Genomic DNA, 21,619 nt, shown 5'->3' with positions numbered 1-21,619 from the left:
CACTCCTCAAGATATATTACTTACCATAAAATCTGATACCAGTAATGAATAGAGGAAGGACACCCAGCCCCCTGCAGCTCCCCAAAGTCAAAGAAATTTAAAACTATTCTGGCTGAAGGAGGTGCATCTCTCCTATTTCGTAAGGAGTTAGCTCCTGGAAACCCCCAGGGCCCCACCTAACACTGTTTAAAGACCATTAACCAGAAGTTAACAAAAAACTGTCAAGGACAGGAGTATAACTAAGAAGCCAAGAGGGAAACAGCCCTGAGCCTGAGTCAGGAAAGGTGGCTACCAAGTTTCACAAACTATCACTATTTAAGAGGCAAGTCTGTGCCTCTGTCTGTAAAACATCTATACCTAGCATAACTAAGTGGAATATGCAGCTGCCAAGAAAAAAAAGTGTAGGGGCCATGTGAAATTCAGAGAAAGGGGATGACTAGAGTATGATTTATTAAATGGAGAAAAATAGTAAATGTCAACACATAGTAGGAACACAGAAGCCTATTTTTTTTGGAAAGGTAGCTCTTAAGATGGTGCAAAGGAAAAAAAAGATTATCTTTAAAGAGTACAAGGGGTAAAAGGAAAAACAGGGAACTAGGAGAAAAACCCATCTATCAGCCTGCAGCCTCTTGGGCAAGTATTTAAACTCACCTAGATCTGTGTCAGACTGAGTGAACTCAATCACTTCTCTGCCTTTGGCCTAAGATTATGTGCGGACTGAGTGAACTCAAAGATCCTTCTAGTCCTATTGCTACATGAAAACTTCAAAATACTGTCAGGACAAAATAGGTCTAAAATAATTTTTTAAATTATGTCATGAATAATAAAGTACACAAAATAGGCAATGTACAAGTTTCTTTCTTTTTTTTTTTTAATTTTTTTTTTAACATGTATTCATTTTTGAGAGTGAGAGAGATAAAGCATGAGCAGGGGAGGGGCAGAGAGAGAGGCAGACACAGAATCAGAAGCAGGCTCCAGGCTCTGAGCTGTCAGCACAGGGCCCGATGAAGGGCTCGAACTCACAGACCGCGAGATCATGACCTGAGCCAAAGTCAGATGCTCTACCCACTGAGCCACCCAGACGCCCCCCCCTTTTTTTTTTTTACATTACCCCATTTTACGTAACTCACTGTTTACCTTGTTTTCTAAATTCTTGCAAAAAAAAAGTCTTCAGTTTTATAATCAGAAAAACATTTTACTAAATAATAAAATAAAAATAAAAATAAAAATAAAAATAAAAATAAAAATAAAATAAAATAAAATGGAAGGAAAACTTGATCAAGAATAGAGTTTATTCTTATGGGGAAAATTTAAAACAACAAAAATTTCCTCCCTGACAGGAAACGGAGGCTGAAGTTACTTCCCAAGTAATTAAGGTGAGCGGCAGATTATCAAAGCATTCTGCATACTTAAGTGGTCGCTTGTGTACTTTGTGTCCACATCAACACCACCCCGTACACTGAGACCGGTTTCGAGCGGCGTCCCCACCGCCTGGAGATGCACCTTCAGGGCCCCATCACAACTGGGAGGCACTTCGTCAGCACAACCAGCAATGTCATCATTTGCAACTTAGGTGTACTGATGAATGAATCAGTTGCTAAATTCTTAATAGGCAACTAATGCTACATCTGATGACCCTAATTATTACGTAGTTCAAACATTGAGAGAATCTGTCCAAAATCACAAAGCATTTACCACTCACAAAGAATTTTTGAATGTTTTTCTTATTATGGCTTCCAAATGTGAAGAAAAAGGATGAGGCTGCTAGATGGTTCAGAAAATCTGGGTCCAAGGGGTAAGCCCTAGAAATAAATCAGCATGTCACTTCCTAAGGGAAACCTCTTTAGTTCTGGGTAATCTATTAATTTAGGAATAACAGTCCTACCCAGGGGACGTTTATGTAGTGCAAAATGAACAAACCAGGAAAGCCCTGTGACACAAGAGTGTAGAAAACTACGATGCTCTCTGCACAATGACATCAGACTGAGCCAAGCAGGTGAACGACAGTGGTCAAGGTGGCCTTCAAGAGCAGTTTACATTATTCTTGGAAGAAGACACTTACTAACCTCTTTCTGTAGATTGGAAAGCTGAGACGAAAGGCTCTCAATTCTCATACGACTTTCCATCAGCTCTTCCCTGGCACTGTTGACAGTAGAAGTATTCATCTCTGAGGACAGTCTGGCATTCTCCAGCTAAAAGAAGAACAAACAAGAGTCAGCCTTATCTAGTGACTTAGAGCAAACAAATGAGGAAGTATGATTCATCTCAAGGCATGTCAGTTCAAACCTAAGCCCTACTAGTAACTGGCTGATGAAACAGGAAAAGCATCATGAAGTTTGCTGACGTGGTATGAATTATCTTACACGTCTTTCTGACTTTAGGTTCAATTCCCAACATATGAGCTTAATGATGGTAATACATGAGGTTCTCTCCCCAAAGTTTATTACTTACATATTTCACCTGAGTATTTCTAATGTGTTAGGTAATACTGCTAATGAGGAGACTGGGTACTAGCAACTTAATTGTGGGTGATGTCTGTAGAAAAATAAACATCACATATCTCTAACCCACCAAATCTAATTAGAGAAGATAAAGCCAGGGGCGCCTGGGAGGCCCAGTGGGTTAACTGTCCGACTCTTGATCTCTCGGCTCAGGTCATGATCTCACCGTTCGAGAGTTCCAGCCCCACATGTGGCTCCAAGTTGACAGTGTGGAGCCTGCTTGGGATTCTCTCAAAATAAATAAACTTAAAAAAAAAAAAAAAAAAGATAAAGCCAAAAGCAGAGAGTACTAACTTATAGATTATTTCCCACCAAGTAGAACACTTCCTTTCAGAAGCAAAATATAGCCCCTTAGACAGAAACATCCTATTTCTCCAAATGCCCATAACATTCAGTTCTGCGTGTGCCTCAGACACGTTTTTCTGGACGTTGTCAGTCTGTTGGCTCCCTCTGGGGACACAGTCTATGTGACGGACGAAACCTACGTTATACTTTGGCTCCTTCACTGCCCAGCACAATGCCTAGTATGGAGTATCAGACAATTCAACGTAAGGTTTCAAAGATCCCTCCCTTTCACTAGCCAATGACTACTTCAGAAATGAATTCAAAGCAACATCAACAGTTTGAGGCCATTCAACAGAAATTATATTCAACATTTCGATGACCTTAATTTTTCTAAGTCTTCCACTAAATCTTTTTAATCAAATCATTTACATTTCACACACTGGGATAAAATCATTTATGAGGAAAGCCTACACTCATTGGTGTTAAAGATTTTTGCATGATCTGCTAACACAAGTGGAAAGTTTCTATAGTATTTTCAGATGAATGATGGCGGCAGAGGAAGAAATATCACACTTTTCATTTAGCCTCTGTTCAAAAAAGCTTGAGTTGTGGTGGTCACAACCAATGCACAATGATGCCATGCAAGTCAGAACGAGGTGCCGTCTGACATTCATTCGCTGTTAAATGCACATGTAGGGCAGCATGATTAGTACTGGCCACGGGGAGGGAAGTATTTTCAGAAGGCTTGGGTTTAACTATTAAGACACAACTTACCTCTACTAAGAAACCCTTACCCCTGATAACGGTGAAATAACCCTACTTTCTTTGAATAATTTCTAGTATCATTTATGTTATAGAAAACTTTTTTAAAAAGTCCATTTTTGAGGTGCCTCAGTGGCTCAGTCGGTTAAGTGGCCGACTTTGGCTCGGGTCATGATCTCGTGGTCCATGAGTTCAAGCCCTGCATCGGGCTCTGGGCTGACAGCTCAGAGCCCGGAGCCTGCTTCAGATCTGTGTCTCCCTCTCTCTGGCCCTCCCCCACTCATACACTGTGTCTCTCAAAAATGAATAAATGTTAAAAAAAACTTTTTAAGTCCATTTTCTATTTTCATAGAGACTAGGGGAACTCATTTAGGAAAACTAGAACAAGGCAACCATCAAGTCATGTTCTTCAGGGTGCCTGATGCAAGGGTTCTCAGGACTCAAGCCCGTGCTCACAGGAGACCGCTCACTTTGGCATGGTAAGTCTGCTCCAGCTCCTCCTTGTACAGCTTCACTTGGGCATCGTGTTGCTCTCGCATCTCGTGAAGGGCCTGAGCCAGCTTGTATTCATACTCAATCTGACGTCCAGAATCCACCTCCACCAAGCGAGTTTCATGCTTCCTCCTGGTCTCGTTAATCTCCTGGGGGAAAAAAATTACACGAAACCAAGTTACCTACCACGGCTGCACTAGTACCAGTCCAAGCAACATCGGGGCCACTTGAAGTGTTACACGGTAACCTCCCTTTGTCTCTCCTACAGCGGGCAGGTGAAAAGACCTCACTTTTGCCTTTGCTTGCAAAGGAGATTTGTGAGATGGAACTAATGACACAAACGATAGCCCTAAGAATTTTGTGTTTCTTTTCAGTGGCATAGCTATATACTTCTCTCAAGACCAGGAACGGCGTGAAGACTTACAAAAGTACCATGCAACCATGGATTAACTATGTGCACTGATTACCATCTGTTTTTCTACACTGGTGTAATGATGATCCTTAGGACATCTCTAGAAAAAATCCACGTGAAAAGTTAAACTTGCCAATCGGGGCAACTTTAACTATAAGATTTATGTATAATAAAACTATCTACTTAAACATACTAAGATGCAAGCTAATTTATGTGACTTATTTTAACAGCTGGTGCTAAGACATGAATATCAACTGATATGAAACTGTACTAACAATGGGGCACCTTGGTGGCTCGGTCAGTTAAGCATCCAATTCAGGTCACAATCTCATGGTTTGTGAGTTCCAGACCCACATGAGGCTCTGTGCTCACAGTGCAGGGCCTGCTTGGGATTCTCACTCTCTCTCTCTCTCCCCTCCCTGCTCACATGCTTGCTCGCTCTCTCTCTCTCTCTACCAAAAAGAAATAAACGTTAAAAAAAAAATTAATATTACTTTACTCTCTCAAGTACATATGATCATTCACTATTTAAGATCAGAAATAGTAGGCATAATCCTTCACTTTATGTTATAAAGAAGTATCCAAAACTAGGATGCCTAGAAAGACAAGTCCCAGAATAAAACCTCCATTCCAGCTTCTAGCGCTGGAAATACAAAAGAGCTGTCTTTAATGGCAATAATTCAAGAGGCCACAAGAGGGGGATATAACCCACCGACATTTGTTCTTGTGTCCTCTTCCTGCACGTGGTTCCCTATGCATTTCCTCATCTTCCTTTTAAATGTTCATTGCAGAGGAAAATGCGCTTGACAGAATCTGAAAACCAGGGTTCAAATTCCAGTTCTGTCTCCCAGGGCTGACATAAACTTGATGAAGCAAATGACACTTAAATCATGAAAACACGCAAATGAAAGGTTTTTAGTTCAACAAATACTAAACACCTACTGATTTTGCCCTTTGTCTACCTCCTTTCCTCCTCTTCCTGTTTTTCATCTTCCTCTTTCTCGCCTCCTAATCCTTAACTGTTCATAGTAAGGAACTTAAGTATATTTATTGAAAAGTATTATATCCTCTGTTAAAAACATGAATATTTTACATTCATTCTCTCATAAAAGGCAAAACCCAAAATATTCAAAGATGCTATGCAACCCCCAAAATACTACTTTTTGTTGGTGCCATTTTTCATTTATTATTTTATGTAGAATCCGTGACTTGCAAAGGAAAAAAAAATACCCTATTCTTGGTTTAAAGATGCAGGAGTCCACACACAGCATAAAAACTAAGTAATGATACGCCATGGGCAATTTTATCAAAACAAACAATAATGTAAGTCAACTTAATATAAAAATATCTCCATTTATAAAGCAAAGCTGTAGTTAACAATTAAATGACAGCATTCACTATAATCTTTACAAGAAACTACACAAAATATTCCACTTCGATGGTCACCACTCTTAGAAAAACATAGCAAGTATTGGCATTTCACTTTTAAATAAATGACTCAAGAGTTGTCCAAAGTCTGTTTGCCCAGTAAGTGCACTGTGCCCCCCATACCTGTATGTTTTAATAGCATGTAGTTACAAATCTTTTAGGATCCCCCCATTTCTTACAAAAATAAAACTATACAGTTACCTCCTCATACATGTTTTTACGAAACTCCAGGTCCTCAGTAAGGCTCTGACAGCGATTCTCTAAATCCACTTTAAGTAAAGTTTCATCTGCTAACTGTTTCTTGGCAGCAGCTAAGGAGGCTTCCAACTAATATAAGGGAAAAAAATTGATGAAAATCACACAGCGATTATTTAGTAATGAATTTAATAGACACCTATGGACTGAATCTAATCAAGTCTTAAAACTTCCGTATCTCTTATCTTTATCTTCTCTTTTACCAATACATGCGAGTCTCTTATTACAACCTTTATCACAGAACTGTGTAGTCAACTGCTGGTCCCACCCAGAACGCCACACCAAACGAGTAATAGACACATCTGGTAACTGCCAACGAGTAATAGACACATACCGATGATTTTCGCCACTACTTTCATTTGTTTCCTGAGTGTGGAGCAGTGGTATGAGTTTTTCTTTTCCGATCTTACAGTTTGGTGCAATAATGAAAGAGGTTTTGAGAGCAAAAATAAGCATAAGCACAACAAAAACGAAGAGCACCAGTAAGATCTGCATGACCCACAAGAGCAATGACTGAGAAGCGAAGATACTTTGTATGTCAGCTGTGTTAAGACTATCTTTCAGGTAAGCCACAAAAAAAAATCATGATAAATTTTAAAAACAAAAAATATTTTCAAATTTAATTCAAAACTCAATCAATCAACCGCATCGGATGGGGCAACTAAACTCCCAATATGGTTCAAAGGCAGAGTTTGCCTTACCTGGGCAATCTGATCCTTCAGATCCTCCAAATCTGCCTCTAAACTTTTTTTGTCACCAAGTGCAGTGGCCAGAGCTGCATCTTTAGAATTCAATGCTGCTTCATATTCTCGAAGCTTGATCTGGGCTCCATTAAGATCCGATTCCTTCTTAGCATAACTGTAAGACATTTAAAGGTACAAGATACTAAATTATACCCCTGACTTGAAGCCTTCCCCATCCTTGCTGAAGGGCAAACAAAAGAAGATGCAGTTTAAATAAAGGCTGCCATAATCTACTAAAATTAGATGAGCAATTCAGGAGCACTGCATCTACAACTCTGGTGGATAACAACATTCTCTTTCAATGCCTTTCCTTCCATGATTACTAATGATTCTAGGTCAAAAAAGAAGTCCATAAGGCCATTGTTCCAGAATCTTGGCTGTCACTAAGAACATATGCCCTTCTTGTTCTATAAGGAGACACTACATATTTCAATAAGAGAAGATGTTTTTGAAGAAACAGAAAAGTATTATTTTAAAATACAATTAATATGGGGCGCCTGGGTGGTTCAGTCGGTTAAGCGGCCGACTACGGCTCAGGTCATAATCTCAGAGTCCGTGGGTTTGAGCCCCGCATTGGGCTCTGTGCTGACAGCTCAGAGCCTGGAGCCTGCTTTGGATTCTGCGTCTCCCTCTCTCTGCCCCTCCCCCACTTGCACTCTGCCTCTGTCTCTCAAAAATGAATAAAACGCTAAAATAAATAAAATAAAATTAGCATTAAATCAAAGACCCATAGGACACATAAATCAAGATATACAATGAGATTAAATGAAAATGAAATTATTTTAAAAAGCAGTTTTATGACCTGAAAATACATCATATAGAAATCTTTTAATTTACTTTTATTTGAAGTATAGTTGATACACAATATATTAGTTTCTGGTGCTCAACACAATGATTTTGACATTTATATTCATTTACAAAATACTTATTACCATGATACATGCAGTTATCATCTATCATCATCTGTCACCATAGAAAGTTGTTACATTATTATTGAGCACATTCCCTATACTGTACTGTACATATCCCCATGGCTTACTTATAACTCAAGTTTGTACCTCTTAATCCCCGTCACCTATTTTACCCAACCCCCATCCCCCTGGTAACCATATTAGTCTCTATATCTGAGTCTGTTTCTGTTTTATTTTATGCAGACACTCCCTCAATATTACATAAGAACTAACTGATCCCAGGCTTGCAAACACTTTCCATTTCTTACAGAGGTGATTTTAAGATTTCCCTAACTTAGAAATAACAGCTTCCCTAATATCTCGAGGAAATACTATTTCAGTTTATACTATTAACCCTCCAAAATGAGATGTGAAGTCTCTCTGTCTTCTAAATTACATCACTTTTCATTAAATGAAGTTCTATATTATAGAATTAAGGCTCCTTTTGATATATTTTGTCAAATAATTATATTTTAAAGGAAAGTATTTTTTTCATTCCAAACAATAATTATTAATTAGTGGCACCAGGAAAGCCTCAAGACCAAAATTCTCAGTAACAATTCTTAATTAAACTGCTATTGTAGAAGAACATTTCTACAACTGATGTTTGAGAATAGTCTAGAAGAGGAATCCTTAGTTAACAGGAATTTTTAAATTAATCTTTTACTACTCAAATAAAATGGAAAAAAAAAAACCTGTCCAAAGTATTCATCTCTTACTTGTTTGGTATCATAGAACAACTATATATATAAAATCTCAGCAGTCCTTTCCCAGTAACTTTTTTCCTAAATTCTGTATTTTTAACAAACCACAAGATGGCATCCTTTCACTGATGTCTTGTTCAGGAGAGGGGAAAAATTAGTTGTTAAAAAGCAATCCCATACAGTCATTAATTTAAAACAAAAATGCTTAGTTCATACAACGGCTGGGTTCTAAAGCAGAGAATTCATTAGAACAGAATCAGTGTTCATGAGGAGTTCTGTCCCACATAAATGAGCAGAGCTGGGCAGAAACACATGTCATAAAACATGATTTAAAACAAACTCATATTTTACAGATTATACAATATTCACAAAAAATACTGGCTTGCTTAACAATCACAAAAAATTCTACTACACTATCTTTGTGTGTGTGTGTGTGTGTGTGTGTGTGTGCGCATAACACGTGGCTTATTTATTGCTGAGTGAGTGAATAAATTAAGGGGCTACAGATTGAGCCCACATTTGGGGCCTGGGGTTGGGTGGGGGCAGAGAGGGCCTTGGTAAGATTCAGGCTGGGGGTGGGGGCAATGGGCAGAAATTGGCCACAGGTTCTGAAAGACTGAGTCTTGAGAAGGGCGGGGTCTGCCCCTGCCTGGGCAGGGAAGGGGTCTTACCCGGTAACTGACCAGGTCTGTAGTCTGGGGTCACAGCCTGTGAGGCCAGCCCTCCCTGCCATGTGTCTTATCCTATGCGGCCTGTGTCGTGGGGGACTGCCTTGTCCCAAGGGGCAAGGGGCCCCAAGGACAACCAGGGAGCAGGGGTGGGGCACTGCAAGCTGACGTTTAGAAGTCTGGCCAAGTAGGAGCCTGTGAGGTCTGGCTAGAGGCAGGCCCAAGCCCCAAGTATCTCCCCACCCCCCAGTATCCAGTGTGTGTGTGTGGGGGGGGGGGGGGTACTTTGGATTGGGAGAAGGAAAGCCTGTCTTTCACAGGCACGTGGCCCAGGCCAGGTTGCTAGAAGGACCAGAACTGAGTGTGGGTTGTATACTCACAGTATCTTATTAGGTACTATTAGGTACCAGTATCTAATATTTAAATCTCAGATCATTATGTAGTGCTTCCAAATGTGGTACCTCTTGGCAAGAAAGAGAACCTGTGCTTCCCAGAAACCAAATGGTCTACCAGAAAGGATACTGAATTTTTTTTTTAATATGAAATTTATTGTCAAATTGGTTTCCATACAACACCCAGTGCTCATCCCAACAGGTGCCCTTCTCAATACCCATCACCTACCCCCCCCCCATCAACCCTCAGATTGTTCTCAATTTTTAAGAGTCTCTTATGGTTTGCCTCCCTCCCTCTTTTTTTTTTTTCCTTCCCCTCCCCCATGGTCTTCTGTTAAGTTTCTCAGGATCCACATAAGAGTGAAAACATATGGTATCTGTCTTTCTCTGTATGGCTTATTTCACTTAGCATCACACTCTCCAGTTCCATCCACGTTGCTACAAAGGGCCATATTTCATTCTTTCTCATTGCCACGTAGTATTCCATCGTGTATATAAACAATTTCTTTATCCATTCATCAGTTGATGGACATTTCGGCTCTTTCCATAATTTGGCTATTGTTGAGAGTGCTGCTATAAACATTGGGGTACAAGTGCCCCTAGGCATCAGTACTCCTGTATCCCTTGGGTAAATTCCTAGCAGTGCTATTGCTGGGTCATAGGGTAGGTCTATTTTTAATGTTTTGAGGAACCTCCACACTGTTTTCCAGAGTGGCTGCACCAGTTTGCATTCCCACTAACAGTGCAAGAGGGTTCCCGTTTCTCCACATCCTCGCCAGCATCTATAGTCTCCTGATTTGTTCATTTTAGCCACTCTGACTGGCGTGAGGTGGTATCTGAGTGTGGTTTTGATTTGTATTTTTCTGATGAGGAGCGACGTTGAGCATCTTTTCATGTGCCTGTTGGCCATCCGGATGTCTTCTTTAGAGAAGTGTCTATTCATGTCTTCTGCCCATTTTTTCACTGGATCATTTGTTTTTCGGGTGTGGAGTTTGGTGACCTCTTTATAGATTTTGGGTACTAGCTCTTTGTCCGCTATGTCATTTGCAAATATCTTTTCCCATTCCATTGTTGCCTTTTAGTTTTGTTGGTTGTTTCCTTTGCTGTGCAGAAGCTTTTTATCTTCATGAGGTCCCAATAGTTCATTTTTGCTTTTAATTCCCTTGCCTTTGGGGATGTGTCAAGTAAGAAATTGCTATGGCTGAGGTCAGAGAGGTCTTTTCCTGTTTTCTCCTCTAGGGTTTTGATGGTTTCCTGTCTCACATTCAGGTCCTTTATCCATTTTGAGTTTATTTTTGTGAATGGTGTGAGAAAGTGGTCTAGTTTCATTCTTCTGCATGTTGCTGTCCAGTTCTCCCAGCACCATTTGTTAAAGAGACTGTCTGTTTTCCATTGGATATTCTTTCCTGCTTTGTCAAAGATGAGTTGGCCATACTTTTGTGGGTCCAATTCTGGAGTCTCTATTCTATTCCACTGGTCTGTGTGTCTGTTTTTGTGCCAGAAAGGATACTGAATTTTAAAAATCACACCCATTTTATAGGCTATGGCATGTTCTATTTGATTTCACTGATTTAATGGATAATGAAACATGCACATTTCCAAATTCAGAATGTTACAGTGTAAATGATAGAAACCGTGCAACATCTTGAAAAGTACAGAAAATCCAAGAAGTCAAAAGTAAGATGGTGCACTAGTACAGGACTAGAATTTGGTGAATTCTTCAACAACAATCAAGACCAAATAAGACCAAAGAGTGGTGGAGTAAAGCGGATGGATGAGAGGAGGATATACTGATGTGTGGTACCTTGAGCCACCCAATGGTACCAGCTGAAACTTGGTGTCAAGTTCTTAGCTGCTTATACCATTGCCAATCTGTAAAAATATAAATTATTCCATTACGAATTCTTTCTTAAAGCTCTGTCACATTAGTAATTAGGCAGAAAAGAAATCAGAAGTTGAAAATGTGCTTAAAATTACAAATAAAAGCTTTATGTGCCTGGGTACAAGATGGAAAAGGAAGAGAGTTAAATAACTGCACCTTGCACCTATCTTATATTACCCTTTCCATACAAACACATATTTGTGGATGTACTCGGCTACTTCAACAGACTGAAACTCTTTCAGGGCAAGGGCCATGACTTACGACCCTCTAACTTCTACACAATCTGTAGATAATGACTGTTTTGGTAATTCTTAAAAGAAATCCCCCCATACAGTCCCCAGAAAAACTCACTCTGCTTTTTCCCGCCATATAAAAATACCATGTTTTTTCCTAGAAGGAAAAAATAACTGTGATACTTCTATCATCTCTACAATTCACATCACCAGAGGCCCTCCCTATCCCCTTGCCAATTTCCTAGGCTGGATGTATCACAAGAAAATTACTAAGATCACATGCAATTTTCCATCTAATAAGCTATGAATCAATGAGTTTTACATGGCACATGAGCTGCCAATACCAAGGACACATGGGAGCTGTGCAGAAAGCACATAATCTTGTGACAGTTTTCTAACTGCATTATTATTTTTCACTCATTACAAAGGACACAGGAAGTCTTGATCTAATTATCAGTGCTTGGTCAAATTACAAAAACCCGTGGAACTGACATCCTAAAACATAACACATTAATTGACTATAGCCACCACCTAAGCATAGAGTAGCATCTGACGCTACCCCGGAACAAATAGCAACTGAGACAGGAGATCAAAGTTACCAGAAGCTATCGCTTAAGGGCATGGTGGGCATTTTTCGTTGACAATATTTTACTGTTGTTTATTTTTGAGAGAGAAAGACAGAGTGTGGGTGGGGGAGGGGCAGAGAGATAGGGAGACACAGAATCCAAAGGAGGCTCCAGGTTCTGAGCTGTCAGCGCAGAACTCAAGACGGGGCTCGAACCCATGAACCATTGAGATCATGACCTGAGCTCAAGTTGGACACTTAATCAATGAGCCACCCAGACGCCCCTCTTTGACAGTACTTCCTAACTGGATCTCTTCATAGTTGCTGACCTACCCTAAGTTATTCCCCACCTCCAGATAAGGAGACTTTCCTGTGTTTTCATTTACATTCATTCAGCATGTGAATCTACCACTAGAAATATGCACACTGCTAAATATTAAGTCAGAAAACATACTTGTTTACAGCAGATGCTTACAGATGAACCGAAACTCCAAATGCAGCCCAGAAAACCTTTATAAAATGTAGTTGACACTCCATCGTAATTAAGCACTGCTTCCCTCAGGGGCGCCTGGGTGGCTCACTCAGGTAAGCGTCCGATTCTTGATTTCAGCTCAGGTCATGATCTCATGGTTCCTAAGATCGAGCCCCATGTTGGGCTGTGCACGGACGGCACAGAGCCTGCTTGGAATTCTCTCTCTGCCCCTACCCTGCCAGTTCATTCTCTCTCAAAATAAATAAAATAAACTTTAAAAAAAATTGCTTCCCTTAATAAAAATAATATGAATAAAACGAAAGCTTTCATTTCAAGAAAACTTGAATTTCACCAGGCATAACAAGTAACCAGGTCCAATCAAATATATGACCATTAAATAATCAGCTTGACACGAGACACCTACATTCCTGTTAATATCCTATAGCAATGGCTCAAGAGTAACAGACATAGTTTCAATGATACAGCATGGATATACTTTCCCAAGATAACCTAGTACCATTAACTTTTGGGAACCAGCCCTACAATCTCCTAGGGTCTATCTGACTAACCTGAATGCAACTGCTTACTTGCCACTTTCGGAATTACTCCTGATCACCTTCTACTTACAGCAACACCACTGTACTTCACGGCTTTCACCATCTTGGTTTTTCATCCTACCACCTCTTTGACCTTGACTTGTCTTAGGATCATAATTTCAAACCTAGCTTCTGCACTGAATTACTGGCTCTGGAACTCAGTGCTTGAACTTGCTTCGATGTCTGCACTACCCTTTCCATTTGGAAGATTTAAGTCTCCTATCCAAGTATCCTTCATTTTGTCTAAGTGAACCCAACTCCGACAACCTCCACCAATAAAGAAACGGGAGATTCAAAAATGCACTTGAGGTGTGCCTGGGTGGCTCAGTTGGTTAAGCATTCAACTCTTGATTTTGGCTCAGGTCATGATCTCATGATTCGTGAGCTTGAGCCCCACGTCGGGCTCTGTGCAAACATAGAACCTGCTTAGGATTCTTTCTCTCCCCTTCTTTGGTTCAAGCTCACACTCTCTCTCTCTCAAAACAAATATATAAACTTAAAAAAAAGTTTTTTATTTAAAAAATAAAATGCACTCAATTACAGAATCACTAGAAAATGAATGTTCAAGGTAGCTCTTAGGGGAAATACATCATTACTAGGTAATAAATGTAGAGGACTTTTTAAATGAAGTCATACTACATACACAGAACACACAGAAAGTGACTGAAGACCTAATAAGCATATGACAGTAACTATTTGAAAATGAATTAATATAATTAACCACTTAAACAGGAACAAAGAACTAGTGTAAAACAGAAACCAAGAAGTAAACTTAGAGGGACACACACTTAGAACATAATCTGAAACTCATTACACAACAGTTTAATTAGACAATGGCAAATTACTGCCCTTCTGTTAACATTTTGTTGGTCACACAGGTCAGTTTGTATCACAAATGCTCAGCTAAATGAATTGTCTAGTTTGGCCAGTAGCACAACTACAAAAAAATCTTGGAGCTCAACTTTTTTTTTTTTTTTTTTTTTAATTTTAAGTAAGCTCCACATGAGGTTTGAACTCAAGACCCTGAGATTAAGTCACATGCTCTACTGACCCAGCCAGCCAAGCACCCACCCTGGAGCTCAGCTTCTCTGTATCACCTACAATGTATCTGTGAACAAAGAATCTGTGTTAGTTTTCAGGATAGGAACTATACACATGCTTTGCTTTGGTTTGGTTTCCTTCTGTCACAAGTGCCATAATTTTCAATGTATTTTCTCAAAAAAGCCCTTGTGCCCTTGTTCTTTGATTTTCATATATAGAGTATATATGGGTACAAAGAGTTCCATTAAGCAATTCAAAATAAGAGACCCAAATTATAGATGGTCTCTCAGTTGTTCTAATAATTACATACCTAGAAAGGTATGTAGTTTCTGTGTGTATGTAAGAAAGTAAGTAAATAAATAAAGTTTCTGGATATTAAATGTCACTTCCATGAAATTCACCAAAGATTATTATGCTGCATATAACCAAGCATGGACAAGGGCAAAAATTTGTGTTCAATAAATACTGAGAGACTTAAGAATATAGAATTGTAAAAGCTCTAAATTTGACAAACAAAACAAAAACAAGACAAAAAACCAGACCAGGAATATTCATGCTTCTAAATAAAAAATAGAAATACAAGTATGTAGGGTTTTTTTATTACTACTTTAACAGGTCAGGCAAAAGAATAGTGTAAGGAAACCAAAAATAGACCACTCTCGAGTCAGTTTTAAAATCCACTCATAATATTCTACAGCAAAATACTATGCAACTCTCTGGTTTCTTAGATCACTTCTTAGCAATTGGGAGAAGCGCTTAAAGATTGTCAGGTTCGTCTTATAGAAAAATAGACGCTCGAGGCACCTGGGTGGCTCAGTCGGTTAAGTGTCTGACTTTGGCTCAGGTCATGACCTCAGGGTTCATGGGTTCAAGCCCCACAGTGAGCTCTGTGTTAACAGCCTGGAGCCTGCTTTAGAGTCTCTCTCTCTCTCCCTCCCTCCCTCCCTCCCTCTCTCTCTCTCTCTCTCTCTGCCCCTGTCTGCTTGCACTCGGTCTCTCTCTCAAAAATAAAAACATTAAAATATTTTTTTTGAAGAACAGACACAACAAACAGATTGAAAATTTTCCCCAATGCACGTATCGTGATACCCTAGATGGAAATGAGATGATAAAAGAAAATGAAAAATGAACACAAGAAATCCATGCCAATGACACCCCTTCTCTGTCCAGCTGCCTTTCTTAACTCAGCACTCAGCACTAACATTTCACTTCAGGACCATTCTTATTTAGAAAAAACAAATAAATGACAGAGGGTGAAATGGAAAAGCTATTTCGTTTTTCACCTACAGCCAGATAACCTAACAGAAACCATTCTATATAAACCGTTATTTCTAACATAACCACAAAGCAAGGATTTTAAATCCCCCAGAAGAGACCTACTCTACACGGACAGCCAGGCCAAGTATGGCCAGCTGTTTGCGCCTTGTGCTGGGATACACCGTAAGCTTCTTCTCACAGTTGTCTGATGGCAGCTGGACACCACTCCACACGACAGCAATTATTCAAGTGACTATCAGTGCAACTTCTGAGGCTCTCTTCACACATGGAGTTCAAAATGAACATGGCCTTTACCATCTAACCATGGTCTAGGCTTTTTAAGAAAAAATAAACTTCCCTCTGAATTTAAGGTAAAGATTATTAATATACCCAAACACAAACCTTGTCTTTAGTTAAACTAATCTATTTCAAATAACAATGTACTCAAAACGCTATTAAATAAGCATTTGTTCCAATATTCATTCACCAGCTTCAATTCTGTCCCCAAAGTATCTTCCTTTCCAAAGGAAAAAGGAATGTGATCAACAGTAGTTTTACTGAGAAAAATAAATGAATTTCTCTGCAATTAAGCTCAATGTAATACACAAAATCTCTAGAAAGTCATATGATCACAATTTCCATTAACGAGGGTCTCCTCTGGCACAAGTAAAAGGACTAAGATGCTTCTATACAAGCCCAAAGGTTGAAATTAATATTTTTTTGTGGGAGTAAAATTCTGCTTGTTATTCAATAAGCTGAGCAGTCAACAAATTAGCAGCAATCCAATCACAATCAGGCAAAACCTAATTGAAATTAGATTATAATTAGGAAAAATACCAAATAAGACTCAAACTGGACCTCACATCTATTTCTTCGAACGAAAGAGATTCACATAGTTACTTGTGTGCTTGCTTATAGCACAGACTTAGACCTTAAATCCTAACAAAAAATGACCTATTAAGGAAAAAAAAAAAAAAAAACAAACCAGTAACCGCCACTGTGTGCCTGACCATTTATCAGAGGGCTTGGAAACCAGCAGTGAACAAAATATAACAAGTCCCTGCTCTTATGGAAGGTACTTTCTGGTAGGTAGAGGCACACAGTAAACACATTTATATATGGCAGAGGTAATCAATACTTTGAAGGAAATTAAATCAGAAAAACAAGTTAGAAATTACTAGTATGACTAGTTACTTTACTGCTCCTCTATGGGTTTCACACCACCCAATCTTGTAGGAAAATAGCCTCCTGAAAAAATGGTAATCATTAAGTCAATAATTATCTTAGGAGAGCCTAGAGGGTACTGGAAAAATGTACTGATACAACAGGAAACAAAGTCAGACACTAACCCTGTCCACAAAGAGACTCCACTCTCATGAGGGAATCAATCAATCATAGAATTGTCTTAACACATCAAATTTGTCGGCAGCCTTCTTGATACACAGCGCTCCAAGAGTACATGATACAACTTCAGGGTAAAAATGTCACATTAAACAGGACTCCCGAAACTTCTGGGTTAAAACATCACATTACACATGACTCCAGAAACCCAACTAAAACAAGCAAAGGCACAAATTCACAATGACAAAGGAAGGCAAAGGGAAAATGACAAAATCTTGGAAGCTGAACATGGATGGATAAGTGAAAATGAGCTTAGCCAACACAAGAGTGCTGAATCCTAAGCCAGGCACAGGGATATCTGAGAAGTAACCAACTTTATACTGCAGATGTTGTTGATAACAAGAGATACCTTGGTAACTCCGAAGTACAACTAGCTGACAATCCATTACAAAGCAAAGCAAATAACCACTCCATACCACACTCCTGGGTCAATGGACCCTCATCCACCGTGGCAAAGATGAAAGATCTCCTCTCTGAGGACAGTGGGGCAGATTCCTAGACCTGATAGTTACACAACACACCTGAAGGCAGCAGTACCACACAGAGGGTAGGGGAGCTCAGTGGACTCTCCAGACACCAAACCCGCTCTCAGCCTCTCTCAGCTTATAGCAGGCTGGGCAGCAAAGCCCAAGGAAGACTTGAAAACATGACAGCGGGTATTCCCAGTGACGTGATCCTACCCTATCACCCCCGGGAAGCTTGGTCAAGAAGCCCCACTTCTGCACACAGCTTTCTATCAGCTTCTGAGAAACACTTCTGAATATAAAGGGACATACAACAGTCATCAGACAACTGAGAAAAACTCTCACGTGGATTAACTCACCCAACGTCTGTTCCATCCTCCTAGTTGTGCTTTCCTCAACTGGAAAGGTAAAAATTACATTTTCCAGAATGCCTAGAAGCCAGGATATGGGAGGAAAATGAGGAACTCTAATGCACCTATAAGGAGTATGGAAGAAGGAAGTACCACAGGACCACCTTCTTGGTCCTTGTGGCAATTTTCCTGCTGAAAACCAATCATTAAAACCTGAAGTTTTCCTGTCCTTATGTCAATAACACACATTAATGGAGCTTTGGAGTGAAATTTAAAATCAGAAACTGAATCCTCCGATTTTGTTTTTTGTCAAGATTGTTTTGGCTACTCTGGGTACCACAAATTTCTGTATGAATTTTAGGCTTAACTTGTCAACGTCTGCAAAAAGGCAGCTGTGACTTTGATAGAGATTGCACTGAATCTGCAGGTCAATTTGAGGAGAAATGCCACCTTAACATCTTCCAATCCATAAACATGGGATATCTTTCCATTTATGTAGGTCTTCACTTACAGTTTTCAGTGTACAAGTCTTATACTTCTGTTCAATTTATTCCTATGTAATTCATTCCCTCTGATGCTGCTAAAAATGGAGTTTTCTTACCTTCATTTTTAGACTGTTCATTCTTCATGGCTAATGTACAGAAATATACTTGAGTTCTGTATATTGCTCCCATGTCGTAAACTTTGTTGAACTTACTAGCTCTCAAGAGTTTTGCTTTTGTTTTTTTTATTAAATTCCTTAGGATCTCCTATGAAACCATGGCACCTGCAAATAGAAACAGTTTTACCACTTCTTTTTCTTGCCTAATCGCCCTGGCTAGAACGCCCGGTACACTGATAACGTTAACAAGTAGTGAGAGTGGGCGACCTTGTCTTGTTCCTGGTCTTAGGAAGAAAGCAGCCAGTCTTGACCATCCAGTATATTAGCCGTAAATTTTTCATAGATACTCTTCATCAGGTTAAGAAGCTCCCTTTTATTCCTCATTCAAATATTTTTACAATGAAAGAGCAGTGTACTTTGTCAAATATTTCTTATGCATCTAGTGAGAGGGTTTTTGCCCTTCATTCTATTAATATGGTTTATTACATTACAGACTTTCACAGACTGAACCAACCTTGCATTCCCAATATAAAACCCACGTGATCGGGGGACCCGGGTGGGGTCAGGGTACCTAAGCACCAGCTCAGGTCTTGATCTCAGGGTTGGGAGTTCAAGCCCTGCATTGGGGCCCACGCTGGGCATGGAGCCTACTTTAAAAAACAAAACAAAACAAAAAAGTAAAAAAATCCATATGGAGATAGTATATAGTCCTTTTACATGTTGGTAGGTTTGGTTTGCTAGTACTTGGTCAGGAATTTTTGCACCTATATTGGTAAGAGACATTGGTACATGACGTTTTTCTGGTCTGAAGTTTTTCCAAAACAGTGTCCCAATGTCCATCTCCAGTTTGCTAGGTGTCATGGGGCAGGTGTTTGCAGCAGCAGCAGTGGCAGCTTCCTGGTCCTGAACTGTAGCTATAAACTATTTTGTTTTTTTTTTTTTTAATTCGGTGGCTTCAATGGTGCCTGAGACATAAAAGCTCCCAGAATCTACAGTGTTCTAGCCATCATTCCAGCTCTCTAACGCTTTTAATAATTTTTTCTAACCACCTGCATCCCATATCGTTTTCTTTTCTGCTTAAAATATCTAGTGGATTCCATTTCCTGCAGTGAGACACAAAGACCTAAATAAATAGAAAAAGAAATTAACTTGGAGCAAACAAAAACTGTGAAGGAAAAGAGACTTCTTAAAAGGTAAGAGGAAGTACTGCACCTACGAAATGTAAACAAGATCAAGATACTATAAGGAAACATCGAGACAGTAAAAAGAAGGTATTAGAAATTTAAAACAGGACAGCAAAAACTGGAAGGTAAAATGGAGAATATCTACCAGAGAAAAAAAAAGTTTTAAATGAGAAAACTAAGAATTTAAGAAGTCCAACATCTGAATCACATGGGTCTCAGAAAGTATAAAATAGGAGAAAACCATGAATAAAAGAATGTGTTGTTTATATATTTATTTTGAGAGAGAAAGAGAGAGAGAGAGAGAGAGAGAGAGAGAGAGAATCCCAAGCAGGCTCCGCATTGTTAGTGCCAGAGGCCCATGTGGGGCTCAATCCTACAAACCATGAGATCATGACCTGAGCCGAGATCAAGGGTCAGATGTCAACCAACAGAGCCACTCGTCACCTCAAATAATTTTTTAAAGTTGCCAAGGACTGAAGAACATGAATTTCCAGACTGAAAAACTATCACCACATGACCAGCACAATGGAAGGAAAAGAGATGCACACCAAGGGACATTCTTAAGAAACTTCAGAACTGGACCAAAAAAGGATACTGTAGGCTTTTAAATTTTTCACTCATAGTGCTTCTTAGCAACAACAAAAGCTAGAAGACTATAAAGCATGACTTCAAAATCCTAGGAAATGTGCTTTACAACTTAGAATTCTATAGCCAAACTATCAATGCTGATGTGACATAACTAGCCATAGAGAAGAGCATAAGCCTCCAAATGTTATTTCTTCAATAACATAAAGCTAATTTAAAAAAAAAAAAAAAAACTCATGATTCCAAATGACTTGATGTTTTAAGAGTTAGTATCAAGTCTTTCTATATAATTAGATAAAACTAAGTGGGAAAAAATGCCATTTCCGTAAGTAAACAAAAGATGGTATAGGGAAGAAAAACTAATGACTACTGAGTTCTGTGGGAGATTATGTCCGTAGTACGTCCAGGCATTTCTGCCATAACACAACATATGTGCTCCTGAAAACCCTTCCACTAACAGATCAAATGGAAAAATAAAGTTGGAACAATCCTCTCAAAACCTATGCAGTTTTGTAAAAAGAGCACTAGCAATAATAATATAAAACTAGTACCTCAGGAAATGACTTGGACAACCCAGGCAGAGAGTTGTGTGGCTGTAACTACCTCAAGAGATACTTATAAATGCACAAGAGTGGTCGTGCAGGCTTGCGGGAATTGAGATGAGACAGAAAGAAGTAGAGCTCTGAACATACCAAAGGGAATGTACCTGTTTGGGAGAGGGAATCCTGGGAGCAGCACTCATGTTTAATCTTCTTCAGAAAAAGGTGAAAAGCAGAAACAGACTCATAAATGCAGAGAACAAACAGATGGTCGCCAGAGGGGAGGGGCACGGGCAAAATAGTTGACGGGGAGAGGAAAATACAGGCTTCCAGTTACCTAATGAATAAGTCACAAGGATAAAGGCACAGTACAGGGAATACAGTCAGTGGTGTTGTAACAGAGTTGTACAATGGTATTCAAGTAGAGTCATACCTTAACAGACGGCAGCTACACTTGTGGTGAGCACAGTGTAAGTATACAAGTATGGAATCACTATGTTGTATACCTGAACCTAATGTAACAGTGTGTCAACTACACTTCGATTAAAAAATAATAAAACTAAAATAACATAGAGCTGAAAGTGCAACTGAAGGCTTTCTCTACCTCTAAATTCTACTCTTGACCTTCTGGTTCCTTTACTAGGAAAAGTCACATATAAAGCAATACAACCTCCAATTACAGTAACATCATTTCTCGATTTAAAAGCCAAATATGAGCTAATTGGTGTTAAAGAAGCATCTGTAGCACCACACTAAATTAATACTTCAAATACCAAAAACTGACCTAAACCGGTCCAAAATAGAATGTACGAGGCCAGTCACAGGAAGAAAATGTGTTATGGAGAACACAATGAAGA

General features: G+C 39.3%; 1 protein-coding gene across 1 annotated transcript in view; it reads right to left on the bottom strand.

Annotated features, from left to right (window-relative positions):
* Positions 1–21,619, bottom strand: part of LMNB1 (lamin B1) — a 54,543-nt gene that overhangs the window by 19,205 nt on the left and 13,719 nt on the right. Inside the window, exons 2-5 of the mRNA XM_049648440.1 lie at positions 6,837–6,993; positions 6,082–6,207; positions 4,019–4,189; positions 2,067–2,192 (exon numbers count right to left, since the gene is read on the bottom strand). Of these exons, the coding sequence (XP_049504397.1) occupies positions 2,067–2,192; positions 4,019–4,189; positions 6,082–6,207; positions 6,837–6,993 (580 nt within the window). The remainder of the gene's footprint in view (positions 1–2,066; positions 2,193–4,018; positions 4,190–6,081; positions 6,208–6,836; positions 6,994–21,619) is intronic.

This window comes from Panthera uncia, assembly GCF_023721935.1.
Source record: "Panthera uncia isolate 11264 chromosome A1 unlocalized genomic scaffold, Puncia_PCG_1.0 HiC_scaffold_17, whole genome shotgun sequence".
Lineage (NCBI taxonomy): Eukaryota > Metazoa > Chordata > Mammalia > Carnivora > Felidae > Panthera > Panthera uncia.
Note: the sequence above shows the minus strand (reverse complement) of the source record. Positions and strands in the feature narration are given on the sequence as shown.